This window comes from Pezoporus flaviventris, unplaced genomic scaffold (assembly GCF_033815535.1).
Source record: "Pezoporus flaviventris isolate CSIRO_AGI_PZ_B2104156 unplaced genomic scaffold, CSIRO_AGI_Pfla_v1 ptg000013l, whole genome shotgun sequence".
Classification (NCBI taxonomy): domain Eukaryota; kingdom Metazoa; phylum Chordata; class Aves; order Psittaciformes; family Psittacidae; genus Pezoporus; species Pezoporus flaviventris.
In genome coordinates this window covers 34,092,939-34,110,886 of record NW_026892561.1, presented here as the reverse complement: position 1 = coordinate 34,110,886, position 17,948 = coordinate 34,092,939, and the positions used below count along the sequence as shown (strand labels likewise).

The window sequence follows — 17,948 nt, the reverse complement described above, 5'->3', positions numbered from 1 at the left end:
TGACCAAATGCAAAGCCAGTCCTCTCATTCTCACTGGCTCAGCTGGAAAACTCTCTTCATCCCAACTGTTTTGCTATTCCTTTATCACTATTGTAGACTAGCAAAGCTTTCACACAGTCTACCCCCTCCTGCCCAGCACTACAAGTCATCTCCACTGGCATGCTTCTCTCTTTTTTTCCCAGACTAACTATATTTTAATTCATCAACAGTTACTTTGCCTGTTTGGGAAACCCTGTAAAATAGTATTTTGAGGGAGTTTGGGCTCCAAACATGAAAAAGCCACTGCAACCCTGCTCTTTCACTGCAAACATAGAAATGAAGGAGCAAGCACAAGACGTGCATGCCTGGGATATGCTACTGAGCCCAGTTTTGCTCTCTAACAAGCCTCTCCGAATGCAACATGCACATTCCTTGCCTAAACTCCTCTGGAAGGTTGAGCAGCAGTGGAAGTCTCAGATTACAGCAACAACTGCAGGGTAGGTTTGCTGCTATCCACTGGAATTGGGACTAAATCTGCCCGATCCCTTATGCTGATGGAAGGTGTCAGCACAGGGCCTGTCAGCATCGAGAGCATGCCATAGACGCTTGCATGTTTAGAAGCTGAGTTCACACTAACTGCAACAGAGTAGGTAAACACTCTTTCTAAAGAGCTCTTTTTTAGCTAATAAGATAAGAAACTAATTATTCAGCCAGACAGTTGCCCCAAGTAATCAAAAAAATCCAGTTAGCTCTCAAACACTCCCAGGCAGCAGGCCAAAGTCTACTATCAGTCTCACTGGTGCCATTAGGCTGAGCCATGTGTGTGCAGCACCAGAACAGGACTCTTTGTCTCCACGCTGCTTTCTAAATTCAGCTTTAGCAGCTTTATCCTCTTGCTATCCTTCTCCCTTCAGCAAACACTCAGTCTTTAAGCGCAACTCTTAGCCTGCTGCAAATCAAATTTTCATGCCTGAAGTATAAATTAATGTACAGTGCAATTAAACCACTATGCAAAACAAAGCAATTTGACTATTCATAGTGCCCTCTTCCAGTCAGGAATTTCCAAACCTGATGTCCACAGCAACATCTGCTGGTAGAATAACATTAATACACAAAACTGAGCAGGCACAGTCATGATAAAACCTTCAGTTGTGGGTAGGTATTACTTTCCCAAACCTATGACTATATCAAAAAACCTTTTACCCTATTAATAGCACTGAGTTAACAAGTGGTAACGCACAATGTTAACAGATAAATACTAACATCACGAGTCTTAAGAGTTATCCATGTGGCTTTGAAAATTGTTAGCAATATTCTGTTGTTGGACTCTACCTAATCAGTATTATCACATAGCTCATATATATTTATCATGTTTGTCACACATTTGTTCCTAAACAAAGCAGACAGAAACATGAAAACTCTTACCATAATGTCATAAGGACAAAATTACTTTCTAGCTTAGCTGTCCCTCCATAATACGCTTGATTATGGTGTTTTTTTTAATAAATACAGAATGCACACATTTAATTTGAGTGATTAACATGTTCACAGCAATGTTCTTGGAATAAAGAAAGAGCTGCTACCTGTACTTGAAGAAGTGATTTTACTATCACAGTAGTACTGTATTGTTACAAATACCATGAACTTTACTACTTCAAATACACTGGACTTCCTTTGTAGAGGTATGAATATTTTTGGCTTTCTAAACCACAAAAGTAAAGCATACAGAGCTTAGCAACAATATTCTTTGTAAAGGTAATAATGCAGGCAAAATTAAGCAGTACAATCCTTTTATATCTTACATCTGACTATTTTGCCACAGAATGGGATTAATTTCATTCCCATCTATATTTTGGGGTATCGTCAATGACACCAAAAGAAAGGATAAGAGCCTGACAACTAGTGTCTCACATCATGGCTTATAATTTGCTGTCCATTAGTATAGTATACTAAGAAGTACAGATGTGTTTTCTGCCCTATGGGTCATCCAATCTATAATGAAACTTCCATATTCAAGAAGGTTCAGTAAATTCACATATTCTCAAAAGGTCTCCTTTGATACAGTCTGGTTTCACATTGTCTTAGATGTTTGCAGATATGTCCATATGTCTGCCTTATACATGCCTCATAGACGTTTTTTTATGTAGCATGTTAAATTGTATATATGCCTAACTAAGCTAATGGTGGGTATGCTGCAGGACTAAAACTAAAAATCTCAGTGCGTTCATACCTCGAAGGACACTGTTGACAATGGTGTCTGTGTGATCAGCCAGCAGATCTGCTTTAGCGATTGCAGCCAAGGACAGATAACTTGACATGTTTCTGCACAATTCCTTATTGCCCCTCTGAAGAAATTTCACTGCCACTGGAACAGCTAAGGCCATTACTGGAGGTCGGTTGTAATTCTGTAAAAACATTGAAAAGCACTGAAAAATAAGGAGCTGTAAAAATTATTAAAATGAAGTTTCGTGCTGAACAGAGTAGAAAAACAAAAATCAAAACAACAAGGAAAACAAGAAAAGAAAAAGTCAAGAAAGGTTATGTTTTGGTAACACTACTGAAGGCATGTTCAAAAAAACAGCAAGTAAAGGAATTTAAAACTAATTCACCAGGAAATGCTAATGACGCACCTATTTTTGACTTCTGCAAGAGGAAGAGAAAATACAAAGTGCACTACTTAAGTGCTAATTGCTGTAGCGTTTCTAACAAGACATTTTGTGTTTGGTGCTTTCAGAGAAGACAGCAGAAGCTGTATCCATCATCCACACAGAGTAGGTAATTTTCATCCCAAAGCATAGCAAACACCTTGGAACAATCACTTGTGCTGGTGACTGGTAAATATTGCCCCCTGCAGTAGGAGAGGCATTGTTGCCTTTTGTTCCTGCGTTGCAGCATTCTGCCCCATGCCCATGTCCAGACCCAAGTGCAGGCTCAAGGCTCAGGGAAACAATTTCAAGCATGGGTAAATCTTCCTCAATGGAAGTCATAGCTTACCTTATCTAAACTGAAGTGTGCTACTACTCTGAGTTTCAGCCTATCTTTATGCTGACAGAAAGTACATGAAGAAAGGACCCCTCTGCCCAGAACAGGATCTCACGAAAAACCACTGGACTAAATCAAAGGCAAACTGGTCAAACAAGGAAAAAGAATATTGCATGGGTAAGTGTACTTGGAGACTTGCTCACAGGGTAACAGCTTTAGCATTGACTGAGTGATGTCCCCCAGGGATCGGTGTTGGGACCGGTCTTGTTTAATATCTTTGTCGCTGACATGGACAGTGGGATTGAGTGCGCCCTCAGCAAGTTTGCTGATGACACCGAGCTGGGTGGTTCGGTTGATACCCTGGAGGAAAGGAATGCCATCCAGAGGGACCTTGACACACTTGTGAGGTGGGCTGATGCCAACCTCATGAAGTTTAACCATGCCAAGTGCAAGGTCCTACACCTGGGTCGGAGTAATCCCAGGCACAGCTACAGGTTGGGCAGAGAAGAGATTCAGAGCAGCCCTGCAGAGAAGGATTTGGGGGTGCTGGTCGATGAGAAAATGAACATGAGCCAGCTTCAGTGTGTGCTCGCAGCCCAGAAAGCCAACCGTATCCTGGGCTGCATCAAAAGGAGCGTGACCAGCAGGTCGAAGGAGGTGATCCTGCCCCTCTACTCTGCTCTCGTGAGACCTCACCTGGAGTATTGTGTGCAGTTCTGGTGTCCTCAACATAAAAAGGACATGGAAGTGTTGGAACAAGGCCAGAGGAGGGCCATGAGGATGATCAGGGGACTGGAGCACCTCCTGTATGAAGATAGGCTGAGAAAGTTTGGGCTGTTCAGCCTGGAGAAGAGAAGGCTGCGTGGAGACCTCATAGCAGCCTTCCAGTATCTGAAGGGGGCCTAGAGGGATGCTGGGGAGGGACTCTTCATTAAGGACTGTAGTGATAGGACAAGGGGTAACAGGTTCAAATTTAAACAGGAAGTTTAGATTGGATATAAGGAGGAAATGCTTTCCTGTTAGGGTGGTGAGGCACTGGAATGGGTTGCCCAGGGAGGCTGTGAATGCTCCATCCCTGGTGGTGTTCAAGGCCAGGTTGGATGAAGCCTTGGGTGAGATGGTTTAGTGTGAGGTGTCCCTGCCCACAGCAGGGGGGTTGGAACTAAATGATCTTGAGGTCCTTTCCAACCCTAACTATTCTATGATTCTATGATCATCTCCTTTCCTGTAATAAAATTTTTAAACTCCAGCCAATTTCTCTGAACAGCAGGCTAAACTGAAATTTTTCAGGACTACTAACTTCTGTTGTCAAAATGGCACCAAGCTTCAGCAATCTCAGGGGTATCTGCACATACACTTGGGGTTTGACATTAAGGTCATAAAAGGTTTTCTACAACTATTTGTATACATGAAACTGTGGGCACAGATTATACACATCTATTAGCCATAAATTCCCATACATAACTGCCCTTGAAACTAGCAGGGTACGCTTATGTGTAACTGAGGACCTATATTCTCTCTGGAGCCTCCTTAATCAGTGCTTTTCTCTGCTTTTCACTCAGATTTGGACGTATCTTTGAAACTGGAGTACGTTACTGTTTTTGAAAATAATCCTGCAATATGATTATTTTTAATTAGCATCTGAAATTACAGGCAGCCACTGGAACCCAGATGTTTCAGAAAGCAAACAAACAGTGCAAAGAAAGGCATCACAGACCGAACATGTGCTCATTCTGGAGCAGCACTGAACAAATAAATTTGGACCTGAGAAAAAACAAATCTGTCATTCCATATACAATGCTACATTGCCTCCTAGGCCAGTTCTGCCTCCATCAGCAGTAACTGCCTTTGCCATCAGTTTCACAGAGAGGACTCACCCCAATTAAGGCTGCATTATGATACTCAACTAATGCAAAAGAGCCAAGTTTAAGTGGCTATGATGGTTTTTCCTTGCAAGGGAGACCTGCCAAGCAATGGAATGCTGCACCTGCTCTGGGACAGCCCTTTTCTGCTGGCCCTTGAGGAACAAGGGGCTGCAACAACATATAGGTGTCAAGACAGCTCATCACGGCAACTGCTATATGATCAAGAGCCACATTTTTAATGAGAAAAGGCCTTGAAATGAATAGCGCTTTATACAGCAGCATGCTTAAACCCACATAATGCCTCATTATATTTGGCTGAGAGGCACTATTGAATAAAGCCAAATTCTGCCCTCAAGTTATACTTTAGGACTCCACACAAAAAAAAGTAGGAAGATAAGGTTTGCGCTTCTGACTAGGGTTTAAAAGATCTAAGAAAATTCCAAAGAACAATTTATTATAGTTCTTTTCCCTACAATAAAGATAAAATGCTTAGTTAAGAACATGCTTGAATTCAGATGGAAGGAAAAAGGTTTCATTTGTTCTATTATAAATATCAGGGCATGAATGCATACTTATGAAAATGGGAAGGTGACAATGAAAAACAGATTTCAATAATATGATATAGTGATGTTTGTAAACCTAGGGGACCTCCCTGCTGGTAATATCAACAGAAACATGCTGTGAGATTCAACCCAGCTGTCAGGTGTTCATTACTACTTCAACTACCCCTCACGTATTATATGAAAACTCATTTTATGCCTTTTTTTTTTTTAATGCAAAGGAGCTCACTGATAATAGCTCTGTTTCAGGGAGCAGTAAACGTACTTTTAGAAGTTGCTCATTTCACTTCAATGAACCCCTTTCTCGAAGTAATCTGCAACAGAATGCAATCCCTCAAAATCAAGCTGTCTTGATCTAGGCCCACAGTTGCCACCAGCAAAATTAGACAAGCCATGGCATACTTTAGAAAACATATTTCATAAGAATGCTAAAGTACTGCAAAGACAACATTTGTGCAGTGTGTACATCTGTGCAGTTGTGCAGTGTGTACATCTCTGCAGATGTACAGTGTCTCATCTGGAAAGTTTAAGCTGCGTAGCTACTGATATCCAAAGCCAGTTACTGTCTCACCTCCAGGGACGCAAGACAGAAGGGAACACAACAAATGCCTCCAGAAACACGCTGCCTATTGGAAAGCGTGGTCCCTGCCAAACCAGTCGCTCACTGGGCAAGCCCTGGTATGCAGATGACCTTCACAGGATGTGGTTCTGCGCCCTGTGCTGGGGTGCAGCTTATGGTTTGTGGCTCAGGGATGCCAGTGTGGTACAGAAGAAATCTTGCTAAGCCTCATCCACACTCTTGACCAAATGTCTGGCTAGAATGAATCTCTGCGCTTCCCAGATTAAAATGAACAGAAACCTAGGCTTCAGAAAAGCAGGTTTTTTCCATCTTTTAATATACTGTAATAACACTTTTTTGTGCCTCTTCAGAGTGATGCACTGGGATTAAACAGAACTGACCACACAAAACTAAAATTCATTGAAGCTAATTCAGCATTGATGTTATTTTTTCTGAAACTCCTTGTTTCTTTTGGACTTCAAACACTTTCAGCCAAAGTAGATGAGTAATCTCAAGTTTATGGAACAATTATGTCCTACAAGGAGCTAAGCAAGCATCATACTGTTTCTCCATCTGCCATGGAACTCATCCCCATGAATTGTACCCACAGCTGAAACTTTAGAAACAGCCCTGATTTTCACTTCCAGTTAGCTAACTGTACACATAGGTTTCTCTGTGGGTTTCTCCAGTGTGTTACATTCCTCACTCAACAGAGAAAGATGTTGCCTGCAGTCCCAGCTAAAAAAAAAAACAACAAAAAAAACCAAACCAAGCCACAAACAAAAGCAAAAACCCTCGTCAAACTCACCCTGATTTAATATCAGGCTTCCACACACTCCCCTTTCAAATGTCTCTTCACCCTCAACTTACTTCTTAGAACACCTTGGAATAGCCCATTCCTATCTCCAAAAGATCTTGCATTCAAGGACCAAAACACCTTTTTGATCATCTTGTTGCCTCCAACATTCGTAAAATATTGTAAGAAAGTACTCCAACACTCTTGGCCAGAGCATAACTTCTTTCTAGTCCTCTGCTTAGAGTAGTAGAAATTGGATTTTAGTTCAGAAATCAGTTTTCTGTGTTGTATCTGGACTCAGCTTTTACAATCAAAATGTTGAGAGATCCTCCTTATTGACAGATAATCTACTGACCTAAATTTCATGTCATTAAAATATCGTCAGCGTTTTGCTGCTTTCCAGAATGATTCGAAAGAATAACCTCTTCCCTGATATTAAGTGGTTTCAAATTAATCTTTCTGTAACCACAGAAAATTATAGAATATTAATATTTACATGAACTGCAAATACTTAGAATTAACAGAGAATTAACAAAATCTGGCACTAAACCTTCAAGACATTTCTGAAGATAAGGAATATGTCAAAAGTTTTTATTCACTGCAACAGATGCCATATACATTGTAATAATATACATTAATATTTGGGGTCATATTCTTGGTTCTAAACAAATGCAACCATTCCCATGCTCTCTCAGAAACCACGAAGTACAACCACATTTTAAAAGATAAAATCGAATAGCCAACAAATTCATTACACTTCCAGCTAATTCTTACCTGCAAGATACAGCTCATGATATCGGATGCAATTTTTGCATGTGGTGCATCCTCATCTTTCCCAGAAGGCTTCAAGTTGTGCTCTAGACATGACTCCCAGAGAGCCACAAGGGCTTTCCCATGCTTTTCTATGGATGCTGTCTCCCTTATGGCAGTGGTGATGCGAGTGATGCAGATTTCCACCACAGCCTGGTCATTGTCATTGTTCTGGTAGTCCTGTTCCAAGTGAAAAGAGATTTGGCAATGAATGCCCACCCTTTCCAAGGACCCAAAAAAATTAACTTGAATACAAAGTTTTTCTAACTGTCCACTGTCTTTTTCTCACTTCCACCTTTAAAACAAATGGTTAGTGTGCTTAAACACAGAAATTACTCATCCCATAGACAATTTACTGGTTTAGTTCTTAGTCATTGTTACTGTAGAGGTATTGCATTGCCAAATGGGTTTTAGTAGTCTATCTTGAAGTATTGTCTTCTTGAGCAAAGACTGCAGCTGCACAGCTTATAACCACTCACACAGGCCTCTTGTCCCATAACTATCTTAAAACTGAAACTGGAATGGCTATATCCACAATATATACAGCCGAATACAGGGTCTCAAATATTTCATATCATGTTGGGTCCCTGATATGAACAGACTTAGTTCCAATTAGTACCAGTGTAACACGAATAAAAGTTAATTAAATAGGCTTTATCACAAAATCCTGTAATCCCTTGTAATTATTGACACAGATGCCATGTGGGCATGAAATATCAGCACTGTGCCATAACTGGAAGACTCAGAATATGCCATCACTGTCCCTCAGGCTAACTTAGGCTGTTCCACCCTAAAAAGCAGCAAAGATGAAAGACAGGCTGAAGTATTGAAGCTCATTGGCTTTGCCAGATGAAGTATGTACATTTTTAAAGGGCTGCAACCAAGTTCAGCGCTAGCTTTTACAAGCACAGCTCCAGAGCTAGGCCTGGGGTTTTGCACTGCACTGTGGTACAGCGTATTGCAGACATAAGCCATGATGTTTGGGTCTGTCTCAAAGCAATTCTCTGTATTTATTCACAGACAGCTGTCTACAAACTCTGCATGGCATGCATGAAAAATCCATGCACTTACTAAAAAAGAAAAACACACTTTTTCTTTTGTATAAAGTTACCTATTGATAAAGATGTGAACAAGTTAACAGCCACTGGCTAGGATGGCAAAAGAGTGAACCCCTGGCGAGAATCCTGGTCTCTGGCTGTGTGTGGACATGGAGAGCAGAGCAGTCCTGTCCACACTGCTGCGGAATTATTCCATTTGGGGAGAAACACGCGTCAAAGCCAAGCTGCAGGGATGGGGCAGCGCTGGAGCGGCTCCCCGATCTCTGGAGCCCTCTGGTGGGCACCTCGAGGTAAAGGGATGGCTTTGAGGGATGCTTCAGCTGCTCAGGGCAGACCGGTGCGTTTGCAAAAACATTTTGTAGTGAATTCCTGCATTTTCTCTCAAAAAGTATATTAGGGGGAATTTGTGTCAAGTTCCTGATAACCTGCAGTTAGGTGAGTTGAAGTACATCACACACAGCAGAGGAAATGGCCAAAACAACTTGATTAATGTTCTGAAGTCTGCTGATGTAACTGTTGTCAAAGAAATGACTAGAGAAGAGCCAGTGTACAGTGATTGTCCTGATGGATGAGTCAGTCTTTGTAACATCATTCAGAACACTTTCTGCTGCAAACAGAATACACAGTGTACATACAGTGGACCTGTAACCTCTTCAATATGCCTTAAATAACTACTGAATAAAAATTATGATAAAGATGAACTTGAAATATCTTCCAAGGAAATCCAGCTGTTGGGAACTAGATTTGGTTATCACATTTTTAAATATTACACTTTGCTTGGCATTCTTTAGGTTTTTCTAGAAACTTAGATTGTGCATGTCCTCTTAGTATTTTATTTATACATCTATTCTCATGAAATATGATTAAGAGTGTTTCACTTACCGCAGATGAACTAATTATTCTTATTTGTTCAAGAGCTTCTGAGAGGCTTCCTTCAATTTCAGCATCTTCTAATGAGAAAAGATCCCCTGCACGTGAAAGGTCTTTTTGTGCCAAAACCAGCCCAAATAGATGATGCATGGCTGCATTCACTGTCACTCAGCTAGATCTCTGCATGCACCATGTGCATGAATGATTCATATGAGGGCAGAATGGAAACAATCCTGTGGACTAGCAATCAATCTAATATGAAGAATAAAATTAGAGCATATTTCAAGACTTCCTTGGCCCCAGTCTAAAAGGGAAAATGAAAAAAGGGTGTGAGGGGCAGAATTAACAAATATTTCAGATTAGCAAAGCCTTTTAAATAGTGTCTGTACACAGCATACAGGATGACCTGATCCAGGGACATCCTTAAGCACGTATCACAAACTACATGTTGAAGGACCTTTTGCCCTCAAACACTATATAGCTTAAAATGAGCTAAACAATACATAACTTTTAGTAAATAAAGCCAAGTATTTTTTATTTCAATGCATATTACCTGAGCAGGATAGTGACTAGACGAACTGAACTGCCTTTCTGTGGTTTCTAGCTCCAGTAGCAGAGCTAGAGGGGGCAGATGAAGCTGCTTCCTCTGTTTTCTGGGTTGCTGGGTCTTGACTCTGGAAATACATTAGCAAGATTGAGAAGATACCGATTTTTGTTAGAAAAAATCAGTTTTGTTGCCAAAATGATGCCTGCGGTCTTTTCAACTCATGTAAAACAAACAGTTGGCTGAGCTGAAACCATGCATTTTTTGGCTGGGGAATTTACCAAAAGCCAGGCCAAGTGGAGCCAGGCTCAGCACCACGCACACACTTGTGAGAGGACAGTCTTCATTTGTACCCGAAAACTCTGGTGTTTAAAGCATCTGCAGAGGAGATGTTTGCCTTAATTGTATGAGAAGTTTGGGTTTTCCATATCTCAGAAGTGTTATTTGTTATTCCAAACCTGCTAGGACTTGCCTCACTTTGATGGGTTCCCTCTACTCATACACCTTTGAGGGAAGAGTCTTCATGGCCATTCACAGTGCACATGAGAAAGAGGCCGACAGCATAAGGTCCTTCAAGATCAGAAAATCCCACAGGGCTTGAACACCACCCCTAAACTTTGCCTAGGCAAGTAAAATTCATGCAGACAGAAAGTGTCTGTCCTTGAGTCTTCCAAGGGTCTCCACGATGGCCCTACAAGTAGGAAAAATTATAAGGGCCACCCCTCCTCCCTCAGCTCCTCACTGTACTGCACTTCATAAAATAATAGAATGGTTCGGGTTGGAAAGGACCCTAAAAATCATCTAGTTCCACCCCCCCTGCCATGGGCAGGGACACCTTCCACTAGACCAGATTGCTCAAAGCCCTGTCCAACCTAGCCTTGAACACTGCCAGGGATGGGGTATCCACAGCTTCTCTGGGCAACCTGTGCCAGTGTCTCATCACTTTCATAGCAAAGAATTTCTTCCTAATATCTAATGTAAATTTCCCCTCTGTCAGTTTAAAGCCATTTCCCCTTGTCCTACCACTACATGCTCTTGAAAAAGGCTTCTCCTCAGCTTTCTTGTAGGCCTCTTTAGGTACTGGAAAGTTGCTCTAAGGTCTCCCTGGAGCCCTTTCTTTTCTAGGCTGAACAACCCCAGCTCTATCTGCCTTTCTTCTTCCACCCTTTCCCACCAAAACTATTCACAGTGACAAAGAATCCCAGTAAGCCAGAATTTCTCAGCCCCAAAGAGCATCTCTAAGTGCAGATCACTCCAGAGGCTGCTAGCACTTCAGAGAGACCTGTGAGGGACACGGGGAAGTAGAATACCCCTGTTGTTCAAGACCCTACTGAGAAAGGGCTGAACCACACAGAGAACATTCACTGGCACTCATAGCAGCCATGCTGGCTAGAATAAGCACACTGAGCTTCTGTCACCCGAAGTGAACACAAATACTCATAGTGCCATGGCCCTGAGTAAGCTTAAAGGAGAAGTTACAAATAAGAATGCTGTAACCTGTGTCCTGAGAAGCTGCTGCATAGCTCAACAAGCTCACTCTAAACAAGTTCTGCCCAATGGTCACTTCAAGTTCCCATTGGCTTTAACTGCACCTGTGTTGGCCATCTTTTAGTGCATAAGTTATTCTCATTCCTTCAACACCAACATCATCCACATCATCAATATTTTCTCTACAATGAATTTTGGGAAGATAAACACAGCATCATTCAGAGAAACTGTGAAGCAGGCTGCTGTTAGTTGCTGTTTAGTGAATCAAAATATATTTCTGAAATAAACATACCTAAATATAAAGGACATACATATATGTATGCAGATATATGTCCTTTACCTTCAGATGTACAACAATCTGAAAGTTTCATCTTAGCCACTAGTGGCTGTCTTTGCAGGAATACGAGATACATGACATCCAGCTGACAAAATTATGACATTAACATAGGCACACTCTGATATTCATTAATCCAGGAGTTTGAGTTAGCTTCAAAGGTTATGCTCTGGAAAAGCAACTACTTGAACAGGATCAGTCTGCCTTTCTGCACATCCCTTAAATGACTTAGTCTATGTTTACAATGAGTAAAATTTCACTCTAGTGTTATAGAGAGGAAAGAGAAATGTCTGAGATTTGACATATATTACTGAAGTAAAAAACAACGGAAACAGGGATATAATGAAAAATAGGCTATTTGTAATCTGGACAGAGTGATGAAGAGGCTGGGTGTGACAAAGGCCTAGAACATCACCACATTTTCCATGCAGGCTCGCATTAGATGAACCTTTTGTAACAGTGTACAGCCACTGGCAACCCCGAAGGCATGTGCCATGTGGGGCAGGCAGAGATGTCCTGCCCACCGGAGCACTAGCGGCCTGCAGGAAGCTCTCCAAATGTGTTTCAAACCCAGATGCATCTTGACATGAGAACACGTATTAAAACACTGTCATAGATTAAAACTTTCCCTTTGTCGTCAGTTACTAATCTAATATAGAATATTTACTGATTCTAGGGCCAGGAAGAGATCTACCAAGCACTACTTCCAGATGGCCCATGTGGATTCACAGCCAACTCCTCTAAGTTCTTTTCTTGAGGCCATAAACAAAATACTACGTTGTCACAAACAATCTCTTGTAATTATTGAGATACAGAGTATTCTTAATCCCCGTTAACCTATTTTATGTTATTTTTCAGGGCAGGGGGGTGAGGGAACACACAAAAACAGAAAACACACAAAAAAAAACCTCAAAAACCAAATTACCAAAAAAACACAAAACCCACAAAAACCAAAACAAACCTGAAGTTTCAAATAAGGGGCAAAACCAATGCAAAACACTGAGAACCTTCTGGAAACTATTCAATGAAGCAATCTCTTTTCAATAGCATAGGCAGCACCTTACACTTGATCTGCCCAAAGCCTTATTGTAAGGGTTTTTTAATTTTCCCAAATCCATTAATATCATTACACAGGATTTTTAGTTGGATTATTTGCAACAGGACAGAAGGAGAAAAGAGCCAATAAGACTGCAAACACGGAAGCACAACAGGCTACAACCTCCTGACAATTGCTATGGCATAGATCACCAGTCACCAGACTGAAGGGAATGGCATAAGAACAGAGGAGATAGGTCCATTGTACTCATATGCAGCAATCCTCAATTCAAAAATAAAAGTTCAAAAAGCCACCGACATAAACTGATTTTTTTTACCTGTTCATGATTCCTTTATGACATCCTCAGTGATGGTTTGAGGTGCAAAGTTTGTGCTCTTTAAACAAAACCTGATCATTTGCTTTGCTGTCCTGCTACGCCAGCAGCATTCGAGGGCACAGTGAGTGGAAAGCCAGGGAATAGGGTGGCAAGCAGTGAACCTGAAGCTGTTAGTTGCAGTGCCAGGAGTAAGGCATTTCAGGAATGCAGACTAAAGCAGCCTAAAAGTTACCAATGGCTCTGTCAGGTGACTACAGGAGCCTAAATGCAGAGAGGCCTTATCTCTGAATGAAATGCTCTGTTACTAGGACAAAGCTTACTCCACTTGAGGCAGTTGTTTTTAATAGAGAAAACAGAACTCTCTCTATTAGTGGAAAGCTATCCTTCCGGGGAAGAAGGTAAAAAAAATTCAAAACCACCTCACTAAACTCACAGTGTTTGAAAGAAAAAGTGAGCAAACTTGCTCAGAAAAGATTTTCTATGCAAATGAATAAATGCTACTGTTCTGTAGCATTTTACATTAATACCAAATTGGGCAGAACTTTGCTTTGGCTTTTAACATTACTATATGTAGCACAACAAAATCTGAACACATAATTTCTAACATAGCTCTAGGAACAAAGATCTATTTGAACTCTCCCCTGGATCAGCTGCACTGAAACACAGCAGCCCATTCTTGGCGTTGGCAAATGATATTCTACTCGATGTGCTTCTGCACAAGAGTTTCTCAGAAAGGTCCTGCTCTCCATTTGATGAACAGACACTTTTAATGTAAGTTTTTTAGACAACACTAAGGACAATACAGGAAGACATTCACTTACTATAAGCTCTTTGAATTATAGAAAATCTTCTTAATGCTTACATTATGTAACAGTGCCTAGAATACTTTTCTTGCATAGGTCTTAAAAGAAGAAAATTGTCCTCTAAGCTTCTCCTTTCTCACTATAAGATTGTACTGTTTCCTTTTAATAGGTACCTGGCACTGAGGAAAAGGAAAAACATAACACACGTGTCTTCTAAAAATACCGTATTTTAACTTTCTTTTTAGAGGGCCAGGTTGGATGACAAAATCACTTCAGTGTATGGTTCCTGAGATGTCTCATCATCTTAACTGCAAAACACCTACCAATATGTTCTCATTCAGATACGACACAGATTATTGTTATCAGTGTCTGATACAGGTGAGTTACATTTGTGTCACATGTACACAATGGAAAAGAGGCAAAGGGATAAAAAAAAGCTTCCAACACAGGCCATTTCCACTTGTTTGCATTGAAGTGCCACATCTAATTCAAAGTTTTCAAACTGATTTTTCACATCTAGTTTCCCTTTTCATGACAAGCCAAAAGAGCCATACTGGACCTTGAATCTGTTCCCCTCCAAGGTGAGTCTCCCAGCTTGCTGGAGGCACAGCATTCTTACCAAAGGTCCTTATCACAAAGCAATCAGAATAAAAGCTAGCCTGACAGGTTTCAGAGCTTGAAGCAACTGAATTGGTCTGCTTGAAAATAATTCCCCCGATAATAGGAGATTAACAATAAAAATTCCATGTAAAAGGGCAGTTGGACCTAAGGACATCCAAAAGCCAATTGAACTTTGAGCTAAAAGACTGAGACTTACAGTTTAACAGAAACAGATTCTTCAGAATGACTTTAGAAGGAAAACAAACAAAAAAATATCTTTAAATCAAAAAAGAAGGGGAGAGGATAAAAAAAAATAATAAATATACATTGAAGGAAATGCTACAGGAAATCAGAATAATTTCCTTAACTTTGAAAAGACTTGAAATGTAAATATAGTTGCTTGATTTTAGCAGATGCTGCAGTCCCACTGAAAACAAAAGAAACCCTTGTAGAACTGTGCAATAATACTGTTAACATAGCTCCATGCTAAGCAACATAAATCGATAAAACCCTCATTATATTTAAGGAATTTTAGGAAATAGAAGGAACCTGGAGTTCATGTTAAGTGAACCTTATAGTATCACCTAGTCTGCAAAGCAAGAGGCAATTAAAACCTTACTACACTGCTGACCAATCTTGTGTGTGAACTGATGTAATACTGCATTTCAGAAGGAGATTAAGCAAGCACAGTACTAAGTCATAGAATCACACATTGGGTCAGGTTGGAAAGGACCTTAAAGATCATCTAGTTCCAAACTCCTGCCATGGGCAGAGGCACCTTCCACTAGACCAGGTTGCTCAAAGCCCCGTCCAACCTGGCCTTGAACACTGTCAGGGATGGGGCGGCCAGAACTTCTCTGGGCAACTTGTTCCAATATCACATCATTTTCATAGCAAAGAATTTCTTCCTAATATATAATATAAATCTTCCCTCTGCCAGCTTAAAGACATTCCCCCTTGTCCTACCACTACATGCTCTTGTAAAAGGTTTCTCTCCAGCTTTCTTGTAGGCCCCTTCAGGTACTGGAAAGGGGCTCTAAGATCTCACCCCAGCCTTTTTTTCTCCAGGCTGAAAAACCTCAGGTCTCTTAGCCTGCCTTCATAGAAAAGGTGCTCCAGTTCTCTGATCAGTCAGTCCTGAGCTAGCTCACCCCTGCAGCAATATCCATAACCTACCGTCATTGGGGATAGTCCCTGCAGGCTCTTGAAGCCACTAAATATTTGCAGTTGAATACAATAGACAACAGGCTGCCAGCATAAACCACTCTCCCTTGCTGGAGCCACACTGAGGACAGATGATACTCTGAACACAGCACACAGCCAGAGCTCCCTAATGAACCCAAGATCAGTTCAGCACTTCCCAAACTCCATTCTCCACTATACATTTAGTTTGCTACGGGCACCATGCATGGTTCTCCTCAAACTCTTTAGCACAGCTCCCATCTGGAGCACTTCCAGCTGGGGCTTCTTGTCCTGTACTGAAAGACCAAGCTACCACAGCCACCAAAGCTCTTTGACAAACAAAAGATGACATTTGTTTTCTGAAATGTTCAAGAAAAAAATCTAAAAGGTATAAACCTTTAGCTAGATCATAAAAGTAACTTAGACTCAAGTGTCAAGCAAATTGCACAGGAGAGGAAGGTGAGCTGAGAATTTCCCTTAAATGGACAGACAGAGGTCTTGTTCTACCACAGTGATCCTGGGAAATCACAGCCCAGTGCTTTGACTACTCCATCTATAAAAAGGAAAATGGGGGGGTGGGGGAATCAATTTCCTTACCTCGCAAATATGTTGCCATGCTTAATACTCTGGACTGCATGACGTGCTTTGGATGCCTTGGATGAAAGACGCTATAGGAAAGCAAAAGCAAAATAGCATTAGTAACTCTTTGCCTTTCAGTACTCTGTGCACAGACTATAAAATATATGCTGCATTATACCTCCAGGAATACAACTGAGTATTTCTCCAAACAGGGTTTAATATTTAGGACATGGTCCCATAAAAAAACAAACAGGACAGCAGCCCTAGTAAACCCTGTGGGAGTTTGTGAAGTTATTCACACATGCATAGATTGAACAAAGCAAGGTTTAGATTTCCATTCTCTCTGAGGGTGGGTACAAATGTTTCCAACAACTGCATGTTTAGTTTTGTTTTACTTTTGCATGAATAGGAGGAAGATTAGAATCATCTCCAAAGCAAAATTTTACCCTGTGTGTATGATGGGATTCCCTTCTCTTGGAATCCTTCTCCCCCAGCTCATAGGAAAAATCTGTTTTCTGAAATTAGAAAAAGTATGTCTCAAACAGTTACAGAAGTTTGTAATATCTCACAGACTGCTGGATACTTCCTTCCCCACACGCGCCCATCCATGAAAAAGAGAAAAAGAAAGCCTGGATACATTTCCTGTTGTTTTGGTTTTTTTTTCACCCTAAAACTTTCCCAAGAACATTCACATATGCAGTTTATAGACAGAATATTGCAAGATGTTTCAGAGAACCTTTCCCCTCTGTGTTACACTAATGATTTGATTTATTTTTATGATTGAAAAACATTTACTCACTAAAATAGAGCCCTCTTTCAAAAATTATAAATAAACTTCTCACATTTTTCAGTGAAAGAAAAGGATTAAAGATTATATTGAAAGAGCATAATTTTCACACAGGGTGAATAGACTAGAGCAGTTCCCATGGGATCAGCTGCATATATTTAAACTCTTCCCACAAGACAACCATTGTTTCCTACAAGCCTCTGTTTTTTTTCTGTCATGACAGGTTTCCACACTTCATGTTGTCTAGAAATCCCACGGATGCTGAGCTGGACCAGATGATGAAACAATAAATTATGAAGTCTACTAATTAAGCTAGTGTTAAAACAGTTTTTTGCTAATGAAATGCCTTGCTGCAGTGCTGGGAGCTGTGAAGTGACTTGCTCTCAACATCCAGATCTTACACACAAGGAAGCGGTATTTGTATTGAAGACAACTGGAAAAATAATCAGAGGAATTACACGGCCTCTTTTAAACTCCATCTCTTCTACCAGAATTGAAGGGCTATATGACTATCCCTGGTTTGAAGTAAGTTCAGTGTTCTTTCTAGGTGTGTAAACCAGCATGCAAATACTCTCCCCTGTGATAAACTGGCTTAATCTATAGGTTTTATAGGTCAGATGCTGCTTGAAATGAACCAGATTTCTCAGATCTCCGAGACAATTTTGGCTGCATAATCCATACAGAACCCAACTGATGCAGAGTGGTAAGAAGGTACTTACAAACTTGCTGAGTGCTATTTTTTGAAAATAGCTTGAAACTTAACTTGTATATATATAGAC

General features: G+C 40.8%; 1 protein-coding gene across 11 annotated transcripts in view; it reads right to left on the bottom strand.

Moving 5' to 3' along the window:
* Positions 1–17,948, bottom strand: part of VEPH1 (ventricular zone expressed PH domain containing 1) — a 96,978-nt gene that overhangs the window by 72,619 nt on the left and 6,411 nt on the right. For all 11 annotated transcript variants that reach the window (XR_009743207.1, XR_009743204.1, XR_009743205.1 and 8 more), the window contains 4 exons: positions 16,401–16,471; positions 9,492–9,783; positions 7,516–7,731; positions 2,210–2,384 (listed from right to left, as the gene is read on the bottom strand). Coding sequence is in view for 6 of the 11 variants with exons in the window: in XM_061452670.1 (XP_061308654.1) it covers positions 2,210–2,384; positions 7,516–7,731; positions 9,492–9,629 (529 nt within the window). In the remaining 5 variants the exon portion in view is untranslated. The remainder of the gene's footprint in view (positions 1–2,209; positions 2,385–7,515; positions 7,732–9,491; positions 9,784–16,400; positions 16,472–17,948) is intronic.